Source organism: Schistocerca americana, chromosome 5, assembly GCF_021461395.2.
Source record: "Schistocerca americana isolate TAMUIC-IGC-003095 chromosome 5, iqSchAmer2.1, whole genome shotgun sequence".
Lineage (NCBI taxonomy): Eukaryota > Metazoa > Arthropoda > Insecta > Orthoptera > Acrididae > Schistocerca > Schistocerca americana.
Genome location: NC_060123.1, coordinates 577,125,529 through 577,148,429, shown reverse-complemented (window position 1 = coordinate 577,148,429; position 22,901 = coordinate 577,125,529). Strand labels below are relative to the sequence as shown.

Below are 22,901 nucleotides of genomic sequence, written 5' to 3'. Positions count from 1 at the left end.
ATTCACGAAGAATGTCCAGATAGCGTGATGCAGTAATCGTTTCGGATCTGAAAAATGGGCCAATGATTCCTTTGGAAGAAATGGCGGCCCAAACCAGTACTTTTTGAGGATGCAGGGACGATGGGACTGCAACATGGGGCTTTTCGGTTCCCCATATGCGCCAGTTCTGTTTATTGACGAAGCCGTCCAGGTAAAAATAAGCTTCGTCAGTAAACCAAATGCTGCCCACATGCATATCGCCGTCGTCAATCCTGTGCACTATATCGTTAGCGAATGTCTCTCATGCAGCAATGGTAGCGGCGCTGAGGGGTTGCCGCGTTTGAATTTTGTATGGATAGAGGTGTAAACTCTGGCGCATGAGACGATACATGGACGTTGGCGTCATTTGGGCCGCAACTGCAACACGGCGAACGGAAACCCGAGGCCGCTGTTGGATCACCTGCTGCACTAGCTGCGCGTTGCCCTCTGTGGTTGCCGTACGCGGTCGCCCTACCTTTCCAGCACGTTCATCCGTCACATTCCCAGTCCGTTGAAATTTTTCAAACAGTTCCTTTATTGTATCACTTTTCGGTCCTTTGGTTACATTAAACCTCCGTTGAAAACTTCGTCTTGTTGCAACGACACTGTGTTCTAGGCGGTGGAATTCCAACACCAGAAAAATCCTCTGTTCTAAGGAATAAACCATGTTGTCTACAGCACACTTGCACGTTGTGAACAGCACACGCTTACAGCAGAAAGACGACGTACAGAATGGCGCACCCACAGACTGCGTTGTCTTCTATATCTTTCACATCACTTGCAGTCCCATCTGTTGTTGAAAATTGTAACTACTGTAATTTCGAAAGTTTGTCCGCCTGAAAATGTACTGTTGTCCCAAGCATATTGCAACAAACGGTGTATTTCTATCACTGCTCATTTAGTTTTTATTGCCGTTTCAAATATACCGGTCATTTTTGAAACACCCTGTATATATATATACAGGGTTATTACAAATGATTGAAGCGATTTCACAGCTCTACAATAACTTTATTATTTGAGATATTTTCACAATGCTTTGCACACACATACAAAAACTCAGAAAGTTTTTTTTAGGCATTCACAAATGTTCGATATGTGCCCCTTTAGTGATTCGGCAGACATCAAGCCGATAATCAAGTTCCTCCCACACTCGGCGCAGCATGCCCCCATCAATGAGTTCGAAAGCATCGTTGATGCGAGCTCGCAGTTCTGGCACGTTTCTTGTTAGAGGAGGTTTAAACACTGAATATTTCACATAACCCCACAGAAAGAAATCGCATGGGGTTAAGTCAGGAGAGTGTGGAGGCCATGACATGAATTGCTGATCATGATCTCCACCACGACCGATCCATCGGTTTTCCAATCTCCTGTTTAAGAAATGCCGAACATCATGATGGAAGTGCGGTGGAGCACCATCCTGTTGAAAGATGAAGTCGGCGCTCTCGGTCTCCAGTTGTGGCATGAGCCAATTTTCCAGCATGTCCAGATACACGCATGAAACTTGCCCGCACGCGTTCAACCGTTTCCTCGCTCACTGCAGGCCGACCCGTTGATTTCCCCTTACAGAGGCATCCAGAAGCTTTAAACTGCGCATACCATCGCCGAATGGAGTTAGCAGTTGGTGGATCTTTGTTGAACTTCGTCCTGCAGTGTTGTTGCACTGTTATGACTGACTGATGTGAGTGCATTTCAAGCACGACATACGCTTTCTCGGCTCCTGTCACCATTTTGTCTCACTGCGCTCTCGAGCGCTCTGGCGGCAGAAACCTGAAGTGCAGCTTCAGCCGAACAAAACTTTGAGTTTTTCTACGTATCTGTAGTGTGTCGTGACCATGTGTCAATGAATGGAGCTACAGTGAATTTATGAAATCGCTTCAATCATTTGTAATAGCCCTGTATATATGTGTCTCTATCAACATACCAACGCTTTAGTTTGGTAAGTTACAGCATCTTTGTTTTTAGATATATTTTTCCCACGTGGAATTTTTCCCTCTGTTGTATTCATATATATAATCTCCTTCTGCACTGAAAGCTTTATAAATTTAGCATTTTATTCTTAAAACAATTTCTGACTGTTATTTCCGATTCTTTAATGATGTTTCTTTCTAAGTCTTTGCTTATTTCTGTAATGATGTTATTGATTGCTGTAATCCATGGTGTTGTTCATTTCTTCTTCCAGAAATACAGGAACATTTATTTCGCAAACCTGTTTTCATTCGATTGTAGATCTCCTCATTTTCTAGCCATGTGTAGTTTGTATTGCCGCAATTATTTTTCTAATGTTCTGTATTCATGTACCTCTATTCAGTCCATCTTAAAATTGTTAGGCATTCACACCCATTTAAACATTCCAATTGCACCACAGAGGTATACTGTTTTAGTTTTACTTTTATAGTTTTGCATCTCTTCTTGTTAATATTCTTTGTGAAACCATGTGCTCTCTCCATTTTGTTCGCAGCTTGTGGTCTAGTGGCTCCGTATCATGGGGTACGGGGTTCAATTCTCAGCTGGGTTGGGAATTTTTCCCGCTCAGGGACTTGGTGTTTGTGTTGTCCTCATCATTTCATCATCATCATCATCATCCGTGACAGTGGCTAGATAGGACTGTGTAATAATTTGGACTTTGTACAGGCACTGATGACCGCCCCACAAACCAAACATAATCATCTCCCCATTTTGTTAACTCTTACATCTATTGCAAATTTTTCTTGTCCATTCTGTTATATAGTTCCCCAAGATATCTGAATTTACTTACTCATTCTATTTTATCTATTTGTGTTTCTGTGAATTTTGGTGCATTTTTTATACTTGTCATGAATTTTGTTTTTTCAGCTGAATCTTTGAGACCAGCTGCATTTGCTGTTTCTTCCAGAAGATTTATTTGAATAAGTGCATCTGTCAGATTTTACGAAAGTATTGCAAAATCGTCTGCAAAATCCATGCAGCATACCTTAATTCCATTTTTTTTTCCTTCCTACACTTTTTGGTTCAATTTTGTGATTCTTTAGCTCCAAATTCCAAATCCTTATACTTTTCCCTAGAATGCAGTTAAAAAGTAAAGGTGACAAACCATCCCTTTGTCTAACATCGGTTTTTATTTCAAATGGCTGAGACAGTTCTTTTATAATTTTAACTTTAGATATCGTCTTTGTTAGAGGTTCATGAATTATGTTTGTAACTTTGCTTTAACACCAAATTCTCTAATGATTTTATCTGCTGTTTCTCTGTCTACCAAATCAAATGCTTTTTTGGAATCAATAAATGATACTATTTTAGGTTTGCTGGTTAACATTCTGTGACAAATTATTGATTTTAACTTAAAAATCTGCTCTGTGCAGGGTCTCCCTTTTCGAAAAACTCCCTCATGTTTTCCCAGTTGTTTGTCTAAGGCTTCTATAACTCTGTCAAGGAAAATTTTTGATATATTTTGTATGCAACTGGCAGAAGTGGCACTCCTTTGTAATTGTTGACTTTTGATTTTCTCCCTTTTTATGTAGCATGTGGATTAATGATATTTTTCACCCTTCTGCAATATTTTCAGTTTTCCAAATGTTCTCAAAAAGCAGTTGTAGATCTTTAATTCTGACAATTTCAGTAATTCTGCTGTAATGGATTCTTCAGTACTTGCTTTGTTGTTGCTGAGCGATTTAATGGCTTCATTGAATATCTTGCTCTATTGGTGGGGAAATCATACTCAAGATTTTATGGTATTGGTGAAAATCCCAATTTAATTGTTGGAACCGGACAGTTTAAGGACCTGTGAAAAAATTTGCTAATATTTTGCAAATTTTCTTTGTTATTTAATCATTTTTTGCCATTTTCATCATCTTTGAAACAAATACTTTGTAGTTGATACCCTTTAATTACATGTTTAAAAGTTGATAAAAATTTCTAGTGCTAGTATGTTTGGTAAAGTTTTCTTGCATTTCCATAAGCTGAAGTTTTTCAAAGGTTCTTTTGATTTTTCAGACTCTTTTTAATGTTTTTTTGTTTGTCATCAGAATTCTTCTAAGTGTTTTTTTAACATCTCCATTTCCTCCATTTTTGAGCTCTTTGTACTAGAGCTTCTTCACGCTCTTCGATCCAACATGTTTTTGTGGGCAGTTTTCTCTGCTGTTGTAGTAATTCATACCTGGAGTTCATGTCAATCACCTTGTTTTTTGTCTCGTTTTCTTCTCTAAATTTTTCTATATTTTCTTGTAATATTAGGTGTAGTGGAGTTGTATCTGATTATTTTCTTGGTTTTAGTCTTTGGTTTGGATGAAAGAAATTGCATTTTAATGCAAGAGATTTAATGATCTAGTCAAATTCCCCATTTCTGATTACTTTAACATTCATAATTTCCATGATATCCCTTTTATATATGGCTATGTGATCCAGCTTAAATTCTCTTAGGTTTGGATTTGGAGATACAGAAGTTTTGGCTTTTCTTGGTAGATTGCGAAAATGTATCATCATCAGTTTCAGGTGGAACATTTTACTCATATTTATCAGTCTTTCACCATTTCTACTTTTTCTTAAGTGTGCTGGATATTCACCTACAATATTAAATTTGTTTTCCTTCCAAACTTGCACACTGATGCGATCATAAAGCATTTTAACATTGTTTTTAGGTATGTTGGAGATTTGATTCTAAATGATCCCAAAACTGATTTACTTTTGCCAGATTTCTTCTGTTATCATTTATAGGTGCTTGGTAATTTATAGTAGTACATCTTTTATTCTTGCACTTTACTGCTAACATGCACACTTCCTGACTTCAATGTAAATTTTGTGACACTACAATTTTTTTGCTTACGTAAAATGCTATTCCAAACGTGGCATGTCTTCCATTATTCTTGTGGTTGATTTCCCCTTATAAATTCTGAAATATTCTGTGTCAATTACATTCTCACATAAGAATCTTGTTTCCTGCATTGCTAAAATTTGTATATTGTTCTTCTGTAGAAATAATTAAAGTTCCTCCTGTTTCCCAATGTTCAGAAGAGAATTTACATTTCATTCCAAAATAGTACTACTTCTTGAACTTAAACTTAGAATCGTTTTGAGTATAGTCCATCTCTTCATCACTACAGATGATGGGACCCTCCAGAACCCTAGGTCCCAACGCATTACAATATGTAATGGTGGATTTCTCACCAGAGTTATCACCAAGGGTAGTACACCCATTGTGCAAACTTTAGATTTCGTGATTTGAAGGAGTTAATTGCAGAGGGTAAGAAACCTAGGGCCATCCTTGAGTTCCCAGAATAAGATCAGGTTGTTAGCCTGGAATGTTACTGATTCAGCCACTACTAACATGTGGGACAGATGCTGTCTGGGTACTGTCACAAACATGTGGAACAGTCATGCCTTCTGTCCACTTCATTTATTTACTCCGATCAGATTAATGAGTTTAGGACACCTCTTACATTGGACCAGGGTTTTAAACATAATTTCAAAACTTATTACATTAGTTACTTTAAAAAATCATAACATTTTTAATATGTCTTCTTCTCTTGTCTGCTTGTATTAGATACTTGTGTTACACCCTATTGATTGGAATTATTCACCTTTACACCTTTTCCTCAGTCTTTCTAAAGACATTATGCCCACTGAGTAATAATTCATAATTGATTCAGGTATTCTGTCACATTGAATTCTTGTGACATAGCCCCTACATTCGTCGATCTGCTGATTTAAGTTTTTCACTCCCTGTTCTTCTGTCAGCATTCACCCTACTGTCAGATTGTGTGTGTACCCAGATACTCTTCTTAGGTATCACGTCTCCAATGCTTTGTTTATTTCTTTTTGTTACAGTCCACAATTCACCTCCAAATGTCATAATTGGTTCTGACATTGTTTTATAGAACTTAGGTGGTTTCCCTTCTTACGTAGGTGGTTTCCCTTCTTACGTAGGTGGTTTCCCTTCTTACGTAGGTGGTTTCCCTTCTTACGTAGGTGGTTTCCCTTCTTACGTAGGTGGTTTCCCTTCTTACGTAGGTGGTTTCCCTTCTTACGTGGGTGGTTTCCCTTCTTACGTGGGTGGTTTCCCTTCTTACGTGGGTGGTTTCCCTTCTTACGTGGGTGGTTTCCCTTCTTACGTGGGTGGTTTCCCTTCTTACGTGGGTGGTTTCCCTTCTTACGTGGGTGGTTTCCCTTCTTACGTGGGTGGTTTCCCTTCTTACGTGGGTGGTTTCCCTTCTTACGTGGGTGGTTTCCCTTCTTACGTGGGTGGTTTCCCTTCTTACGTGGGTGGTTTCCCTTCTTACGTGGGTGGTTTCCCTTCTTACGTGGGTGGTTTCCCTTCTTACGTGGGTGGTTTCCCTTCTTACGTGGGTGGTTTCCCTTCTTACGTGGGTGGTTTCCCTTCTTACGTGGGTGGTTTCCCTTCTTACGTGGGCGGTTTCCCTTCTTACGTGGGCGGTTTCCCTTCTTACGTGGGCGGTTTCCCTTCTTACGTGGGCGGTTTCCCTTCTTACGTGGGCGGTTTCCCTTCTTACTTAGGTTCTATACATTGTTCTGTTAATGTAATTAAATCTTTCTACTTTCTTTTGTATTTCCATTTCTAATACGAGTAAGACACTGAACAAGTTTACTCTTTCTATTTTCTGATCATTTATTATTGTTTTTCTGGGAACTAGCTCCTGGCCCCTGAAAGCCATAACTTCTGTTTTCTTTAAAGATACAGACAGATTGTTTCCCTTAGAAATTGTGCATAAAACATTAACAGCTGTCTGGAGTGTGGTCTCAGTTCCACGGAAGTCATGACCCATGACATGCAGCTGTTTTTGAACTAGATAAAACAGCTGTCTGGAGGGTGGCTTCAGTTCAAAAAAAGTCGTGACTTGGAACTTGCAACCAATGTTGAACTACACAAATATTTAGCTGAGGAATATTTGCCTAGAAACAGCAATTCCTTAAAATGGTGGGAAAGCAGAGAATTGCTGTACTCAATGAAAATATAATGGATTTCAGCTATGTCAATGCCCTGTGAGTATGTCTTTTCAAAAGCAGCACAAATAAGCACTGACAAAAGAAACTGACTCCCTTTAAGTAAAACAGACCAAATTTTATTTGTAAGCCACAATTATTTTATCTTTGTTTGCAAGATGTCAGTGATTCTTCACAACATGAAAACATGCATATATTGTTAATGAAAATGCTGTGTGTTGAAATCCATCACACATGTGTAGAAGAATGGGAAAAATGTCATGAGAAACAAACAAAAAAAAAAAAGGCCACTGAATATGCTTTAGAACAAAGCAAAATGTGTTTTGTGTTCACCAGGCTTTACTGCAGTCACAAAAGACAGCACTTTACCTGTGTAACTTGCATATATCATAATATTGTTTAATTTTTCCTTCTTGGATACATATAATGTCATGTTTATAGTAAATGACAACTGTAGATACTTAAATTAATTTAAATTATATTATATTTCATAAGTTGTACCTCATATGCAATAAAAGTATGAAAACAGAACATGACTCAGTCTTAATTTTAAAATTTTCCCTCTCAATAAAAAATATTTAGGATTTTGTTGTAATATTTTTAATTTTTGTAGTGGATGAAATGGAGAACATTTAAATCTCAAAACTACTAGTGGAATAACACAAGCATATTACTTCCCTTTCTATGATCTTTCAGAATAGGACTACATGAGATGAACTTAGAGGTATGATAACTGAATTAAAGAGGCAAGGTGATTTCCTTTTACTGAGTTTCATGATTGAGTAGTGAGTCACGGAAAAGATAGTTCATTCTTCTGAGTGAGCAGTTGTGGGACAATCTCTGAATGTTTTGCCCATCTCTAATCCACACAAGTATTACTTTTATTACAGTCTGCTATTTCACTGTTGTTATCACACTGAATGAGGTGACACAGTAGTTGAAACTCAATGTATGTCCAAGAAGACAAGATGTTCAAATCACTGTCTGGCCACCCAGATTTAGGTTTTTGATTGTGTCTTTAAATCACTTATGACAAGGTCAGAATAGTTCTTTTGAAAAGGACACTACAAGTTTCTTACTCCAGTCTCAGCTTGTGCTTAACGTCAAGTGGATGTTAAACCCTAAAAAGTTCCTACCTTGCAATTGTCTCTGTTATAAGTCAACAGTTTTGAGCTTCATTAGCCTTATGGGTTTAATAGACAGATTTATTTTGTTGTTTTTAATGTATTATAAATGCTGAGAGGGTGAGTGAAATACACTTTGTAAGAAGGTTGTCACAGTAAGCAACTAAAACAAAAGTGAACAAACATTTTATGTTATAGGTTATGAAACAAAATAACTGTTACCAACTGGTATTCTCAAGTTCATGCACTGTGTATGGTAATCCAGAGTATTTACCAATAACAGAAGAGCACCCAACAGGTGAAGTCACAAATGTTTATGGACGGACAAAATATTTCATAGAGGAAATGCTGAAGGATATAAGTGCAGCAGAAAAGGTAATAATGACTAAATACTCCATAGTTTATATAACAATAATCACAAACCAGAAGCTGTTTAGAAACATGTCATTAGCAGGAGTGAAGACTAAATACTAAGAACAAAATGCAATGAATCTTGAAATATTGCACTAAAAAGCAATGTAAAATGAATTTATCATTAACTGTAAACGAGTCACCATGCATAATTAAGATTACTTTTCAAATTAATCAAGTCTTCTTTAAAAACTGGGCTGTGAGAGGTTAGACACACTCCTTCATTTTCATGAGACTTGTATTTTCTAGAAATACCACTTGCCCCACTGTATATTTCTTACTGTGTTCATGAACACTCGTTTTTTGTATTTTATATTGAACTATTACAAAAATTTGAACAACAAAATATATGATTATGTAATTTTGCAGAACTGGAATATAATATCACTACGATATTTCAATCCTGTTGGAGCACATCCATCAGGATTAATTGGAGAAGATCCTACAAAAGCATTTACCAATTTGATGCCATATATGGCACAAGTTGCCATTGGCAACAAAGAGAGCCTTACCATTTTTGGTGGTGATTATGACACGGTGGATGGAACAGGTATAATGATTGGCAAGAATTTAATTTTTGCACATAAGTCAGTTTTCACATCACTTGTATTTGCAGTATGATGGTTTTTAGTCCAGGATTCTAAGGTGTTCCAAACATTTTTAACATAACAGATAACCCAGAGACTGGAGTGCCTTGCTGGAAGACAAATTTGTTTTCATCTACAGCTATACTTTGCAAACCAAGATATGCTGTGTGGTGGAGAGTACTGTCTCTGATTCAAACCTAGTTTCTTTTGCACTCATATACATTCGCCTTCAGTGTATCAATACAAGATGTTGAATGTTACTCTTACAGTAAACTTCCGGTTTTTGACTGTAGCCAAACTAATTATGACCCCAAATCAGCACTGACTCGCCTTCATATTTGATAAGTTAGGTTAGGTTAGTGGTGTTTAACGTCCCGTCGACAACGAGGTCATTAGAGACGGAGCGCAAGCTCGGGTTAGGGAAGGATGGGGAAGGAAATCGGCCGTGCCCTTTCAAAGAAACCATCCCGGCATTTGCCTGAAACGATTTAGGGAAATCACAGAAAACCTAAATCAGGATGGCCGGAGACGGGATTGAACCGTCGTCCTCCCGAATGCGAGTCCAGTGTGCTAACCACTGCGCCACCTCGCTCGGTATTTGATAAGTGTTGCAATTATTGCACACATTTGGGCTGCAGATCTGGCCAAATATAAAGGAAATCAAGAAACAAATTATCTTTAGGAAGTAAAACGTACTGTTTTCATTTAGAGAGGAATAAACCATATTTTTAATTCTATTTTTTTGTGGTGACAATATGTCATTAGGTACTTTACAAGATCCTTGAGAGAGTGGCTATTTTTCTCAGAACTCTCAATTGAATCAAATTCTCATCTCTACTTACTGTATAATTTCCATATGGTAGATGTCTGTGTTATAAATATTTGTACAGAACTTTTACTTAAACGAATATTCGTAAGATTACAACACATGCACTCAGTACTTTGACCCTGCTAATACGTACTTGCTGTTGGAGGATTTGAAGCACTGCTTTTTCTTGTATGCAATGAACACTGTCTTGTTTCAAACTTTAACATCTTCAGAAATATTGCCATTCAAATTTGTTTTCAGAAATAATACAATATTCTACAAATGGAAGAGTGTAAATCCTTCAAGAAATCTGGCTGTAAAGTTTCATAGTCTGTTGTTAAGTGCATACAATTACTGAGAAAATAAGTTAGTTGAAGAAATATTTCAACAGTAAGGTTGAAGACTGAAAAAAGTATGCAGCCAATAAGTAAAATATAACAACATTCAGTCCCAAATGTGTATAAATATTGCCTGTAATTTCTTTTATGCCAGCATTTAAAATATAATTACTCTGTATTTTAAAATTTTGAAAATAATTAATAAAAATTCCTACATAAGTCTTCAATGAAGAATTGTGGAGAATGCCACAGTTGGTTCTTGTCAAGTTAGTAATGTTCATTAAGTCATAGCTAATGGCTCAGTTACCGTGAATCTCTGCCAGTCAGTCGTGTAGTCACCATAAGTTGTGAATTTGTAGTCAGAAAAGTCACAGTAGGTTCCCATTTGTACAACTTGGTAAAAACAGGTATGAGTCTAAGTAAGTTATTGACCTAATTTTTTGGAGATTAATGGACAATGTGTGATTGTTAAAGCAATGCTTGTCAACTGTACTCAAATTAATTTTATATATAGAGAGACAGAGATCTCTCTCCCCCTTCTGTCACTTCAGCAACCATCTGCACTGTTTTCTTAATTTTCCTACTGAAAGTGAAAGTTGAACTTCCAGTATAAAATCAACTTATTTGGCATCTCACATCATCTTAGTCATCAACTATCATATTAGTTTTAATGTTAATTTCAACACTTCTGACTTCGTAATAAAAATAAATAAGTACAATAAATTTGTGCATTATTCCCTATTTCTCATCACAACGATCACTTCCAGAATTAGAATTGAAAATAAACCTTTGTTTCAGGGGTACGAGATTACATACACGTAATGGACTTGGCATCTGGGCATGTTGCAGCCCTGGACAAACTGAACAAGGAACATCTAAGGTTAAAAGTAAGATTACCATCAAAATGCGCAATAATGCTTACATTGCTGAGAACTTAACAAATTGGCATAGGATACAAATGAATGTTCAAAACCAGGTTACCTTTTCATTGTTTTTTTTTTCAGTAGTAAAGGGTACAGCTACTTATTATTGAAATGAGGAATTAGTAATTTAGTATTTTACCACAAAAGAAATTTTTTATTAAATTGGTAATAATAATAATGTTTTCACATCATTACTGGTTTTTCCACAATGATAATTATCAGACTTCCACCTTAAATATAACATGTCCAGTGCAAAAAATGTTTCTCCCTGATAGGTTGATGTAAACTTGAGGTTTTAAATGCTTATGTTCTACATTATGCACATCACTCACTAATAATGTATTTGTCATTACAAAGTGGACCAGGAGACTTTTCAGTCAACTTTCCAAGCTGTGATAAACAAAATTCTTCAGCATAATTCTTTATTTGTTTACAACCCAGTTCACTTCATCATTATGTGCAGGCATAAAATTATCAGTTGCTAACATTTTTTATAACCTACATTTTACTAAAAGAATGAACACAAAAGAAAACACAGCACTGCCAATCTCATCTTCTCTTCCTTATCCACAAATTTTTCTCATTGACATCCTCCTTTTGTTATCTCTCATCAGTCCCTCAATCACGGTAGTGAAAAAGTGTGAATAGTAGAGCAGATGGCAAACCATGTGGTTTCTCTTACTGACATTGTTCTGAGTAGGCTTCTTGTGTCTCCTGCTTGCATGAACTGGATGAAAGAGGGAAGTGGGGACACATCACTGGCCAATAATTTGAACAGAAGTAACATTCAATTTTTCTTAACAACAGTATCATTTTGATCTGAAACCGCAAGACCGCTACGGTCGCAGGTTCGAATCCTGCCTCGGGCATGGATGTTTGTGATGTCCTTAGGTTAGTTAGGTTTAACTAGTTCTAAGTTCTAGGGGACTAATGACCTCAGCAGTTGAGTCCCATAGTGCTCAGAGCCATTTGAACCATTTGAAGTATCATTTTGAAAAGTGTACCTGTTCCTCTCTCTGTACAGGCTGAAACAAGGAGTTCCTTATCCTTAGCTTTGTCCTCTTGTCATTATTTTCATCCCTCCTGTTTCTAACTGAGAGTTATTGCTGGCCCTGAAATAACTTATAGTGTTTTTAAGTATGGCATATTTTATCAGTGTTTATTGATATCTGAGCTTCCATGTAATAATAGATTGGCCTTGGTTTTTAACAGTTAGGTGGCAAAAATACTGTAAAATGACAAACTCACAATAAAAAACTAAAAAGTAATGCAGTCATCAATCCAAAGATTGTTTTGCACACCACAAGGTTCTACTAGGCATGGTTCTGTTGAAGGGGTGGTATGCTGTTGCCTTCCCTTCACCTTTGAACTGACTGACCCAGCCAGTTAATGGGGACTTTCACTTTAATACGGATTCTGAGCCATGGCATAACCCAGCATTTTTTACATTAACAGATATGCCAGAGCTGATAAAAGTGGTACATGACAGATAAAAATCCTAGCAGTAACCAGGGGTCAAACCAAGGCATTTGAATTTGTAGTCTGGCACTTTATCAACGAGCCTCGAGCATTAACTATGTTAAAGTGTGAAATTTCACAGGCTGATGGAAGAACTACCAGTTCAGAATGTAGTACAGTGAAATGTGAATGGTGTTGGTTCTTTTTACCAAGATTTTTCCAGAGTTAATCTTTTCCCTCCTACCTAATGTTAAATGCAACAATTACATTTGTCATCTTAACACTGTAGTAGGTGACTGATAGCACACTGCTATGTCCCCATCCTTAATACAAAACTCAAAACAGCATCAGCCTTTGCTGAAACTACACACAACAGCTTTCAGCCAAAATCACATCTCCAAATTTTATAACTGCTTCAGCTAATTTGCAGCTCCTTCAGGTTCCCATCATGTTATGTTATGTTATGGTGTGAGATAGTGCCACTTTTTATCCATTTAACTACTACTATTAATTTACTTAAGACATTGCCTCAGGACTGTTTTCCTTGTACATGTCACCCAAACACATGAGCTGGTAGAGTACATTACTACTATGATTAATACTAACTTTTTATATAGGTTTATAATCTTGGTTTGGGTACGGGATTATCCGTGAAAGAACTTGTACACGAATTTGAGGAAGTGACAGGTGTACACATTCCATATGCTTTGGGTCCAAGGAGAGTTGGAGATGTGGACAGCCTGGTCTGTGATGGAAGTCTGGCAGTAACAGAGCTGCAGTGGCAGCCCAAATATGATGTTAAAATGATGTGTAAGTATTATGCCATAATGTATTTTTTATTTCAGACTTACAACTTGGGCACAGGGCAAGGGGTTTCAGTGCTCCAGCTGCTCAAAACATTTGAAGCAGTCACTTCAACAGTAGTGCCATATGAGATCCGAGAACGACGTACTGGTGACATTGTTTCCATGTACGCCAATGCAAACCTGGCAGAAAAAGAGCTTGGTTGGAAAACAAAATACAATTTGGAACAGATGTGTAAGTTAAAGGACACAAATATGCTGTACAAAAATGAAGGTGGTAATGGTATACTAATGTTCAGTCTTTCAGTTAGAATTCTGAAATTTTTCTGCATTTACCATACTTTCTGCATGTATGTTACTTGGGAGTAGGGTATATTTTAATGAGTTCTACTATTAGGTACAGTGCCACTCCTGAAATAGAGTAGTAGCTCCTTTTAGAATTTTTAAAAATACTGGGAAACAAATCAAGACCGTAGAAATATGTTAGCAGCCGAAGAGGTAAATTTCACCTCTGAGGTTTTTAGTGAATATACAAAATTAAATTAAATGGTTTTGAATTTGGGCTAGGGATAGTTTCCAAGTGTGTAATGATTAGGAATGCTCCTCTGATTGTAAGACTGATTATGTATAGTTCTCTATGTAATGATTTTTATTTGTTTCAAACAGTTGTTAACTCCAGATAAAGTGTTATACTCAGATGTATTCCGTCAATAGTTGCACAGGGGTAAAGGACTTAAAGGCAAATTAAAACATACCACACTAACAGTAAAAAAAATGATGACTCAAGTGCACAATAATTTGCAAAGCCCATTCACAATCAATTATATGATTTACAATGCACGTAAGAGTGGTATTAATGATGAATTTATGCCTTACTGACAAAATACGTCTACCAAATGCAAAGCAGTTCTGCCTTAAAATTGATATGCTGTGACTTACTGTGAGGTGCAGGCATCAACTTAGATAGTACTAGTGACTTGCCGTAGCTTCGCACAAGGAGCACTAAATATCTATGAATGGATGACTTGTCTGGTGCAGAGGAGATAAATTACATACACAAACCTCCCTTGTGAATCAGTCTATCTATTAGTGAAAACTGTACCAAAATTCCTACACTAGTTCCTGACATGGCCATTAGGGAAAAACTGAAGCAACACAAAATAAAAATAGTGTGTAAGTGCCAACACCAGCAAAGCTAGTTTGAAGATTGTGCTTAAAAGAGATATACATTATTGGAAAGGTAGGATCTGGTTGTACTGAGGCTGCTAAACAATTCCAGGGTAATTTAAAAGACTGAAGGTGAAGGATTAACTGGACGGTTCCTGTGTGGCCAGAAAAGAGTTCGTATGGAGACAAATTGCAGGCTAGATGTTTATGCAAAATGATATGAATCGCTGACTGGTTTACGGATGTTTTAAGACAAAATAACGCAGTTACTTTTGTACTAAAATTCTAGGAACTACATTAACCATTACCGCTATACTTCAGGCGCTAACAAAATATTCTGATAGTGCGTAATTTGGAAAAATAAATGAACGGTGAAGATTTTAATACTTCTTGTGTATCAACTGTAACACAATTAATACGAGTACTGCATTTGCTCTAAATGACTATGAAATACATTTTATCGAAGACTACATCGTTTCCTGCAATCTTAAATCTTTGATGGTACCTTTCTATATATTCACTTTCAAATAGTATGCATGAAATTGTATTTACATCAAACCACGGAATAATGGTACAAAATGCAATAGCATAAAATAAAGATAGGTAAAACACAAAGAGAGAAATCAAAAGCTGTCAAGAGCATGTGCGATTACCTTAATAGAAGTGGACTGGAACAGGGTGCAGTTTCTAGAGCAAGAATAAAAAATGGTCACAATTATGTCCCTCAATCACTGGGATCCTAAGTGACATTCTGTATTTCTGAGACAGGAAGGAAAAAATCTATAGATTTCCTTTCTTTAAAAACCAATGTTCTCAATACCCTCAGCCCAAGAGATAGAGTTCACTGCCTTTGTGCAAGTGATTACATACTTAAAACCAGCACCCATACTGGTCATTGGGACAATTCACCTGACTGTGTGAATGAAAGATTTTATTTAGCAAGAATTGACAGTGTGATGAAGTTATTAAAACCTGTAGAATGCAAGTGCTGGTGTAATTTTCTTTTTAATTACTCATCCATCTGAATGTCAGTAACCTAATAACATGTAAATATGGTACATGCATATCCTGCAGATTTGACAGTAGGTTACACTCATTTATTAAAATGGATCATGCATCCTATGCAGACAGAAAATGCAAGATAACAAGTACACTGGTGTAATGGTGAATGTTTAATCATTATAGTAATAGAAACTTAATGATACTGATTTCATTTTAGAGAATACTCTTAGTGATTGAATGCTTGTTTTCTAACATATGGTTAGGTGTTTCAAATAATTATTATGCATGCCTGTACAATTCCAATGACTTCTTTTTTAGTTAGTAAAATAATACTCAATGTACAACAGAAACATTGGTAAGTGCAGAATTAACTTTTAATTTTCATGAGTTCTTTCTAATTTGTATTGTTCTATCACCCAATTAACAAAAAAATAGTCTGATAACGTTGCATGATACTGACAGAATAACAATAACTTTGAGAGGCATCATGATAGATTTTACATATCTTTAATAAAGAATGTCTATATTGTTTTACTGTCCTCATTTACTCTTCAAAGAAACACTACAGTGTATTAATAGCCTATGACCACATGAAATTCTAAAGTGCTCTATCACTGCCTGTATAATTCCCTTGATGTTTGGTAAAATATAGCAACTTTATCTTTAGTTCCATTTATTGAGAAATATACCACGCCCGCATTCTTAAATCTCTAACAGCATCTCTCTACACACTCATTTTCAAACAATAACCATTAAATGTTTCACTAAATCAATGCACAAGGGTACAAAATGCAATCCTAGTATAATAAAAATAGCAAAATAGAAATTTACAAACTTGTACCACATCCATAATTCCATATTGAGAGAAAAATGAATCTGAAGCTCCCACAATTGTGGGGATTTTACAACCTATAAAGAGAATGAGCTGTAAGGAGAACGTGTGAATATTTTTAAAAGAAATAGACAGAAGACAATACACATCCTAGACCAGAAATGAGATAGGATGTAAAAGGTGCTACCCAAAAGTTCCTGGAATACACCAATAAATAAAATTAAAATTTACCTGCTTCTTATTTATCACCTTTATCTTCAAAAGTAGAGGTGTATACACAGCTCCCAGCAGTTTTCCCATGAACTGAAAGCTCCTTGGAATGTATTATTTGTAAGTCTTCTAAGTACCACTAGCGATTCTGTTTGAATCTCCTCAACTGTGTGAAACCTTGTTTTTTAATCCGAGTTTCATTCTGGGGAATAAAAGTCACATGTACGGTAAATATTTCAAATAAAGAGCAACCGTCATTTTATTTTTTCCCAAAAACTCCTGCATAATCTCATTGTCATGAGGGAGGAACAAATTGCCCAAGCACCACTTTTGTTGGACAAAATCCCTTGACACCTCTTGCAAGACAGCCCTATGGCACTGCATGCAGCCTGGATGGTCAACCTATGATCTACCAGCACTGTATTCCAGTCAACATTGTCAAAAGCTTCCTCCAAGTCTACAAATACTAGAAATGTAGGTTTGCCTTTCCTTAATCTATCTTCTAAGATAATTTGTAGGATCAGTATTTCTGCAGCTGGTGGAAGAGAGAACCATCTGATTTTACTTTTGCCTGATAGTATCTTGCATTCTACTTCAATGAACTCACAGAATGATTTTAGGTTTTCAGTGCATTAGTACCTGGAACAGCAAGTTAAATTTCAACCAAGCTTCTAACATCTTTTATGCTCACTTGCCCACTGTGAAATTGGATAAAACTTTCCTGCCATTTTTCACTGAAAATAATGTTTGATTTCATATTTCAGTTTAGAAGTTTACCTTCACATTACTTACTTACACAACAGTACTCATCAAACAATTCTCCCTCATCTGCAGTGAAGTTAAAGACACTAAATTCGACAAAACTATACAATTCCTGAACACTAATCCAGCTAATGGTTTTATTTTGGGAAATCTGCTACATTGGCTGAAGAGGTTCCAGACATGGTTTACATAATTAACAAATGTATCCAGCACAGGTATCACAGAAAGCTGTAATGCTACTGGTAAACTGATCAGATGTCATTAGTCTCTCACTTTCCAACTCATTTAACACCTGTAGTATTGCAGGTGCTAAAAATCTTTTGGATTTTCTGGCTGCTAGTTTGTTGAGGGAAATATTTATTTTGTCAGCAACTACAGTTACAGTTACTTCCTTCTATGCACAGAATACAGTTGGAGAAACTACTTAACTGGGCCGAAAGGAATTGATGGGTGATGAACAGCAGATTTTTGAAAAAATTCTTCTGGGTGATAGGACACTTGTCAAGTTCCAGGAAGTAGGATTTTAATGCTTGAAAAACATAGACTCTTTCTGCAGCTACTGGAAGAAATAACCATCTGATCTTACTTTTACTTGATAGTACCTTGTATTCTACTTCAACGAATTCACAGAATGATTTTAGTTTTTCAATGCACGCATTAAAATGTGGAAATGTTGATAGATTTTACCAATTATGAACTGTATATTGATGGGTCAGCTTTCTGTGCCAGTTTGGACAGTATTGTGCACAATAGCACAAGATATCCTTTAACTATTAAATTATTTTTACTGTTTTCCTGCAACTTAGAATAAAGATGGTTTTTAAATTTCCTTGTCTTTCCCCCATAACTGGTATTTGTGGTGTTAGCTGAAATTGCTACAATCTTTTTCTAAAGATCAAACTTTTGTAATAGCTTTAAGACATACGCAGTCAAATGCTCTGCACTTTCAACACCAAAGTTCACCATCTCCAACACTTCCACTATGACGCCTTTACCTGGATGGTAAAATCCAACCATTAAAGAAACCAACTTCATGTCTGTGTGGCTGGAAGAATTTACCATCACTTAAATTGACTGGGCTTCTTTCAGTTCCTTCATTATTTGTTCTGTAGCAAACGGTGCAGTCACATCCATGATAAATGATCTGATTTTTGCCTGTGGGCATGAGAATGCCTCGTTGAACAAGGATTTAATTATGTCAGTGATGCAATCCATGTACATAAAACACTGGTTGTGCATAACTGTGTGATATTCAGATGTGCCTTCTTGCACTGAAATTTGCTTATCCTTTTCGATCGTTAAGAGTAAAGCAGCAGTGCAACTTCATTTGTTTGCCTTCATGTGAGGTACTATGTCAGTGTGTTCTCCGTGCCCCATGCTAGAGTTGGTTCATGCCTAGCCTATGCCTTTCCCACCTCTCCCTTTTGCATTCCTATCCTGCACATCTACTGCCTCCCTCTAGCCACTAGCTGCCCATCCCCAAACCACCCTCCTGCTTCTTGCCTCTTTCTCCCCTTATGCACCCCACCCGACACAATCCCTCACTCTGGTTCACCTGCCAAATTGCAATATTGGCATTGTGTGTTCGGCCAGCACAGGAGGGAGTGCGCACGCAAAGAGAGAGAGGGGGGAGAGGGAGAGAGGGGTGAGGGGGCACGGCACATGCAAACAAACCACGGTTTTTCCAAAACCTCGCTTTCTTTTTTTGTATGCTTGTTGTTGACTCCATGCTTCTGCTATTTGGTGAAAGATCTCCTTTACTCTTAGAATGTTTATGATTACATTCATTTAAAAAATTCCTGGCATTTCTTTCATAAAAAATCTTGCAAGTTCCTTCATCCCGCACAGGTTTTCCGAGACCGAATTTTCAGTTTCTCACAACCATAGTGTTTCATGATGTTTAAGTGTTTACAGTTGTTTTCATAGTCTTAAGATACACTGTGTACCTTGAAATTAAGCACTTTGGTCTACTTTTGGGGCATCAAAGTGTGGATCACATCTTACCAGAATACAGTGTAATATCTGTGGCAATTCATAATTTGAGATTTTAAGGCACATGGTGTAATGGTAGCTGCCCACCATTTGTCAAAAATATTTAGAACAGCTATAACCTCAAGTGGAAATGTCTTGTACACACTCTCTTTCCAACTGTTTGTTGGCAAGTACATGACGCGGACTAAGTAACAACCTAACTGGAGGAAGAAATGTGAACTGATGACTTAATGGGGATGCAGTTCATAAAAAAAGTCTTTTAAGTGCTTATAATGAAAAAGGTGTTGCTGAAAATAGACTGTTGCAGATAAGATATACTGGTCCACAGTTTATCTGATCCCAGAAACAAGTGGAAATCTTTAGCATTAACAACAAAAATAAAAACTGCAGATTGATGTCAGTTGTAATTTTTAATTATGACTTGTAGCATATGAATTGATTTAGAAATGTGTATTTTGTAGTCAAAACTAAACTCTGGAGAAGTAACCACTAATTCAACTTTCAGGCAGAGATTTTTGGCGTTGGCAGACAATGAACCCCAATGGATATCGCAGTGAGACAGCTACTGCAGCAAAATTGAACGGAACTACTCTGGCAGTGAATGGAAAACAACTGAATGGGCATTAGTTTCCTCAATGACCATGGACACTGTGATAGTCATATTTTCATGAGAATCCTGTGAGGCACAAATAATAGTGCATTGTACATGGTATGGCAGTTCTAATAATGTCAATATACACCTTTTCAATGCACATGGCGACTAAACCCTGGAAATGTTACACACTAAAACATTTTTAATGTGTAACGTAACTGTAGCCTCTCTTACATCACAATTGCCAGTATTATTCAATTAGTGCTTTACTTTTATCATTGCCATTATTAATGTGAAAACAAACAGATCGGAACTGTATTATATTTTTAAGTCTCAGAAGAAAACCACAGTATGTAAAAAATGTATATTGGATTGTTAATTGGTACAGCATTTATGCACCATCTCGAATGCTCAGTAACTGTTGATTCATAATACATATTCATTTCATTTCAATTTCTTTGGACCAATTAATGTGATTTGGTACTGTTTTAATTTCAAAATACAATTACAAGACGCTGTGGGATACAAACTCGTGTATTTTGAACTAGAAATGATACCTGGATGTAATCACATTATTATTCAACAAGTTTTATCATGAACAGTTACATGGTAACTTTGGATGTAATCACAAGAAAGGAATAATAAAGTGGAATTAAGTCTTATTTGATCTTTGTTGCATGATTTTTACATACAGTGCATAGCAGTACATCATTTTACTGCAAAGGCACTGATAATGTATTCTATAAATAAAACTGCAGAGGTGTTACGCTTTATATTTTATTTATTAATACATTACATAGAGTGAACTTTAGCAAACATTTTAGTACACTGAATTAACAGAATCACATTACACAAACTGAACAGCATATATTTGTCCATTATTAATCTTTTATAGCAAAATAAAGGAAATGTGCTGAGGTTGTAGCAGCAAGGAAAAATCTTTGACAAGCAGTGAACAAGAACAACTTGTTTTGCTCTAGGCTGAACCCTCAAATACATCTGTCAAACCAAAAGACAAATTTCAATTTTGAGGTTTCACAAAAACCTCAAGCTGAAACTTACTACGTTTCATCTCCTGTCCGAGAGATTTCATGGGACTGATACAATGATAAAGTCTGCAATTTCAGGACTTCATTTCCCCAGCTAGTCCATCCAGGTAGCAAGTATCTTGCAAAGAGCTCAAGACACTTGGCATTATTTGGCAGATATGCTGACAGTATTTCTGAAATAACAGTACAAATGAGAGGAGTGTTTTTGATTATTTGAAAGCACATAATAGTCCTTTGTATACATAGATCCAAAACCAGTGTGAATTTATTGAGTGAAGCCATTTTCCTACATACACTACTTTTGTCTTGAAATAATCATAAAATAAAGTTTTTATTTTGAAATGGTGTTCACCAGATAATGACTTACCAAACGAAAGCGTTGGTATGTTGATAGACACACAAACACCCACACAAAATTTAAGCTTTCGCAACCCATGGTTGCTTCATCAGGAAAGAGGGAAGTAGAGGGAAAGACGAAAGGATGTGGGTTTTAAGGGAGAGGGTAAGGAGTCATTCCAATCCCGGGAGCGGAAAGCCTTACCTTAAGGGGAAAAAAGGACAGGTATACACTCGCGCACACACACACATATCGATCTGCACATACAGACACAAGCAGACATTTGTAAAGGCAAAGAGTTTGGGCAGAGATGTCAGTCGAGGCGGAAGTACGGAGGCAAAGATGTTGTTGAATGACAGGTGAGGTATGAGCGGCGGCAAATTGAAATTAGCGCAGATTGAGGCCTGGCGGATAACGAGAAGAGAGGATATACTGAAGGGCAAGTTCCCATCTCCGGAGTTCTGACAGGTGGCTCTAACCCTTGTTTCCATCAGTCCCTATACCAGTTCCAAACTTTCCATTGCCCTCACCCACCGAATCCTTCACCTACACATCAACTCAGCCAATGAACACAGCCGTCAACTCCTATCCTTAATGAAAGTCCTCAATCTTTCCTCTCCCACATCCACACCGGCTGTTTAGAGCATCCTCCTACAGGCCAACCGCAAATTAGAACAGCATGCCACCCTCCACCTCAAAAAACTATCCAATCTCCTGGTTTCCCACCTCCGGAAAGGCAACTCACTCATCCTTCACAACCTTTCCAGCAAACCTCAACCTCCGCTCACTGCACACAAACCCAGTCTCTCCCATCTACTCAATCTCCCACTTCCAGCTCAACTCCCTCCAAAACCTCAAAATTCCAATCAACACAATCTGGAACCACAACACCCTAATTCAGTAGTTAACCTTTCCTCCAAACCTCTCTCCCAATCCGAAACCTCTGTGCTATCCAAAGGTCTCACCTTGAGCCCCACTCCCAGATTCAACCAAACAGCCCTAGTCAAAGAATTACTGTCCTCTGCTGGAAATATCACTTTGCCATGAAGAAAAATGATCCTAATCCTACTCCTAATGATCCAACTTCCCAAGACACTATCCAAATTGAACCCTGCCTGGAACAGTTCCGTCCTCTGTCACAGCGGGACCCACCTCCTCTTCCTCAAAATCACCCTCTCCAAACCTTCCAGGAATTTCTGACTTACAGCCTTGCCTCTCAATCCTTCTTAAAAAACCTTAATCCTACTCCCAACATCACCACTGCTGAAGCCCAGGCTATCCGTGATCTGAAGGCTGACCGATCCGTCGTCATTTTTCCGGCGGACAAGGGTTCCACGACCATGGTACTAGATCGTCGGGAGTATGTGGCTGAGGGACTGCGTCAGCTTTCAGACAACACCACATACAAAGTCTGCCAAGGTAATCCCATTCCTGATGTCCAGGCAGAGCTTCAAGGAATCCTCAGAACCTTAGGCCCCCTACAAAACCTTTCACGTGACTCCATCAACCTCCTGACCCCACCGACAGCCCGCACCCCTACCTTCTACCTTCTTCC

At 37.4% G+C, this 22,901-nt stretch overlaps 2 protein-coding genes across 3 annotated transcripts in view; one reads left to right on the top strand and one right to left on the bottom strand.

Annotated features, from left to right (window-relative positions):
- Positions 1-20,622, top strand: part of LOC124615524 (UDP-glucose 4-epimerase-like) — a 42,223-nt gene extending 21,601 nt beyond the window's left edge. The window contains exons 4-8 of one of the 2 annotated variants that reach the window (XM_047143483.1): positions 8,274-8,450; positions 8,856-9,036; positions 11,018-11,106; positions 13,446-13,638; positions 19,874-20,622. In XM_047143483.1, coding sequence (XP_046999439.1) covers positions 8,274-8,450; positions 8,856-9,036; positions 11,018-11,106; positions 13,446-13,638; positions 19,874-19,995 — 762 coding nt within the window. In that variant the 3' untranslated portion in view covers positions 19,996-20,622. Of the gene's footprint in view, positions 1-8,273; positions 8,451-8,855; positions 9,037-11,017; positions 11,107-13,217; positions 13,411-13,445; positions 13,639-19,873 lie in introns of both variants that reach the window. The other variant, XM_047143484.1, reaches the window with a different exon arrangement.
- A 145-nt stretch (positions 20,623-20,767) lies between these two features.
- The window catches only part of LOC124616196 (N(6)-adenine-specific methyltransferase METTL4), a 52,760-nt gene continuing 50,626 nt past the window's right edge, over positions 20,768-22,901 (bottom strand). Inside the window, exon 5 of the mRNA XM_047144496.1 lies at positions 20,768-21,182. Coding sequence (XP_047000452.1) covers positions 21,022-21,182 — 161 coding nt within the window. The 3' untranslated portion in view covers positions 20,768-21,021. The remainder of the gene's footprint in view (positions 21,183-22,901) is intronic.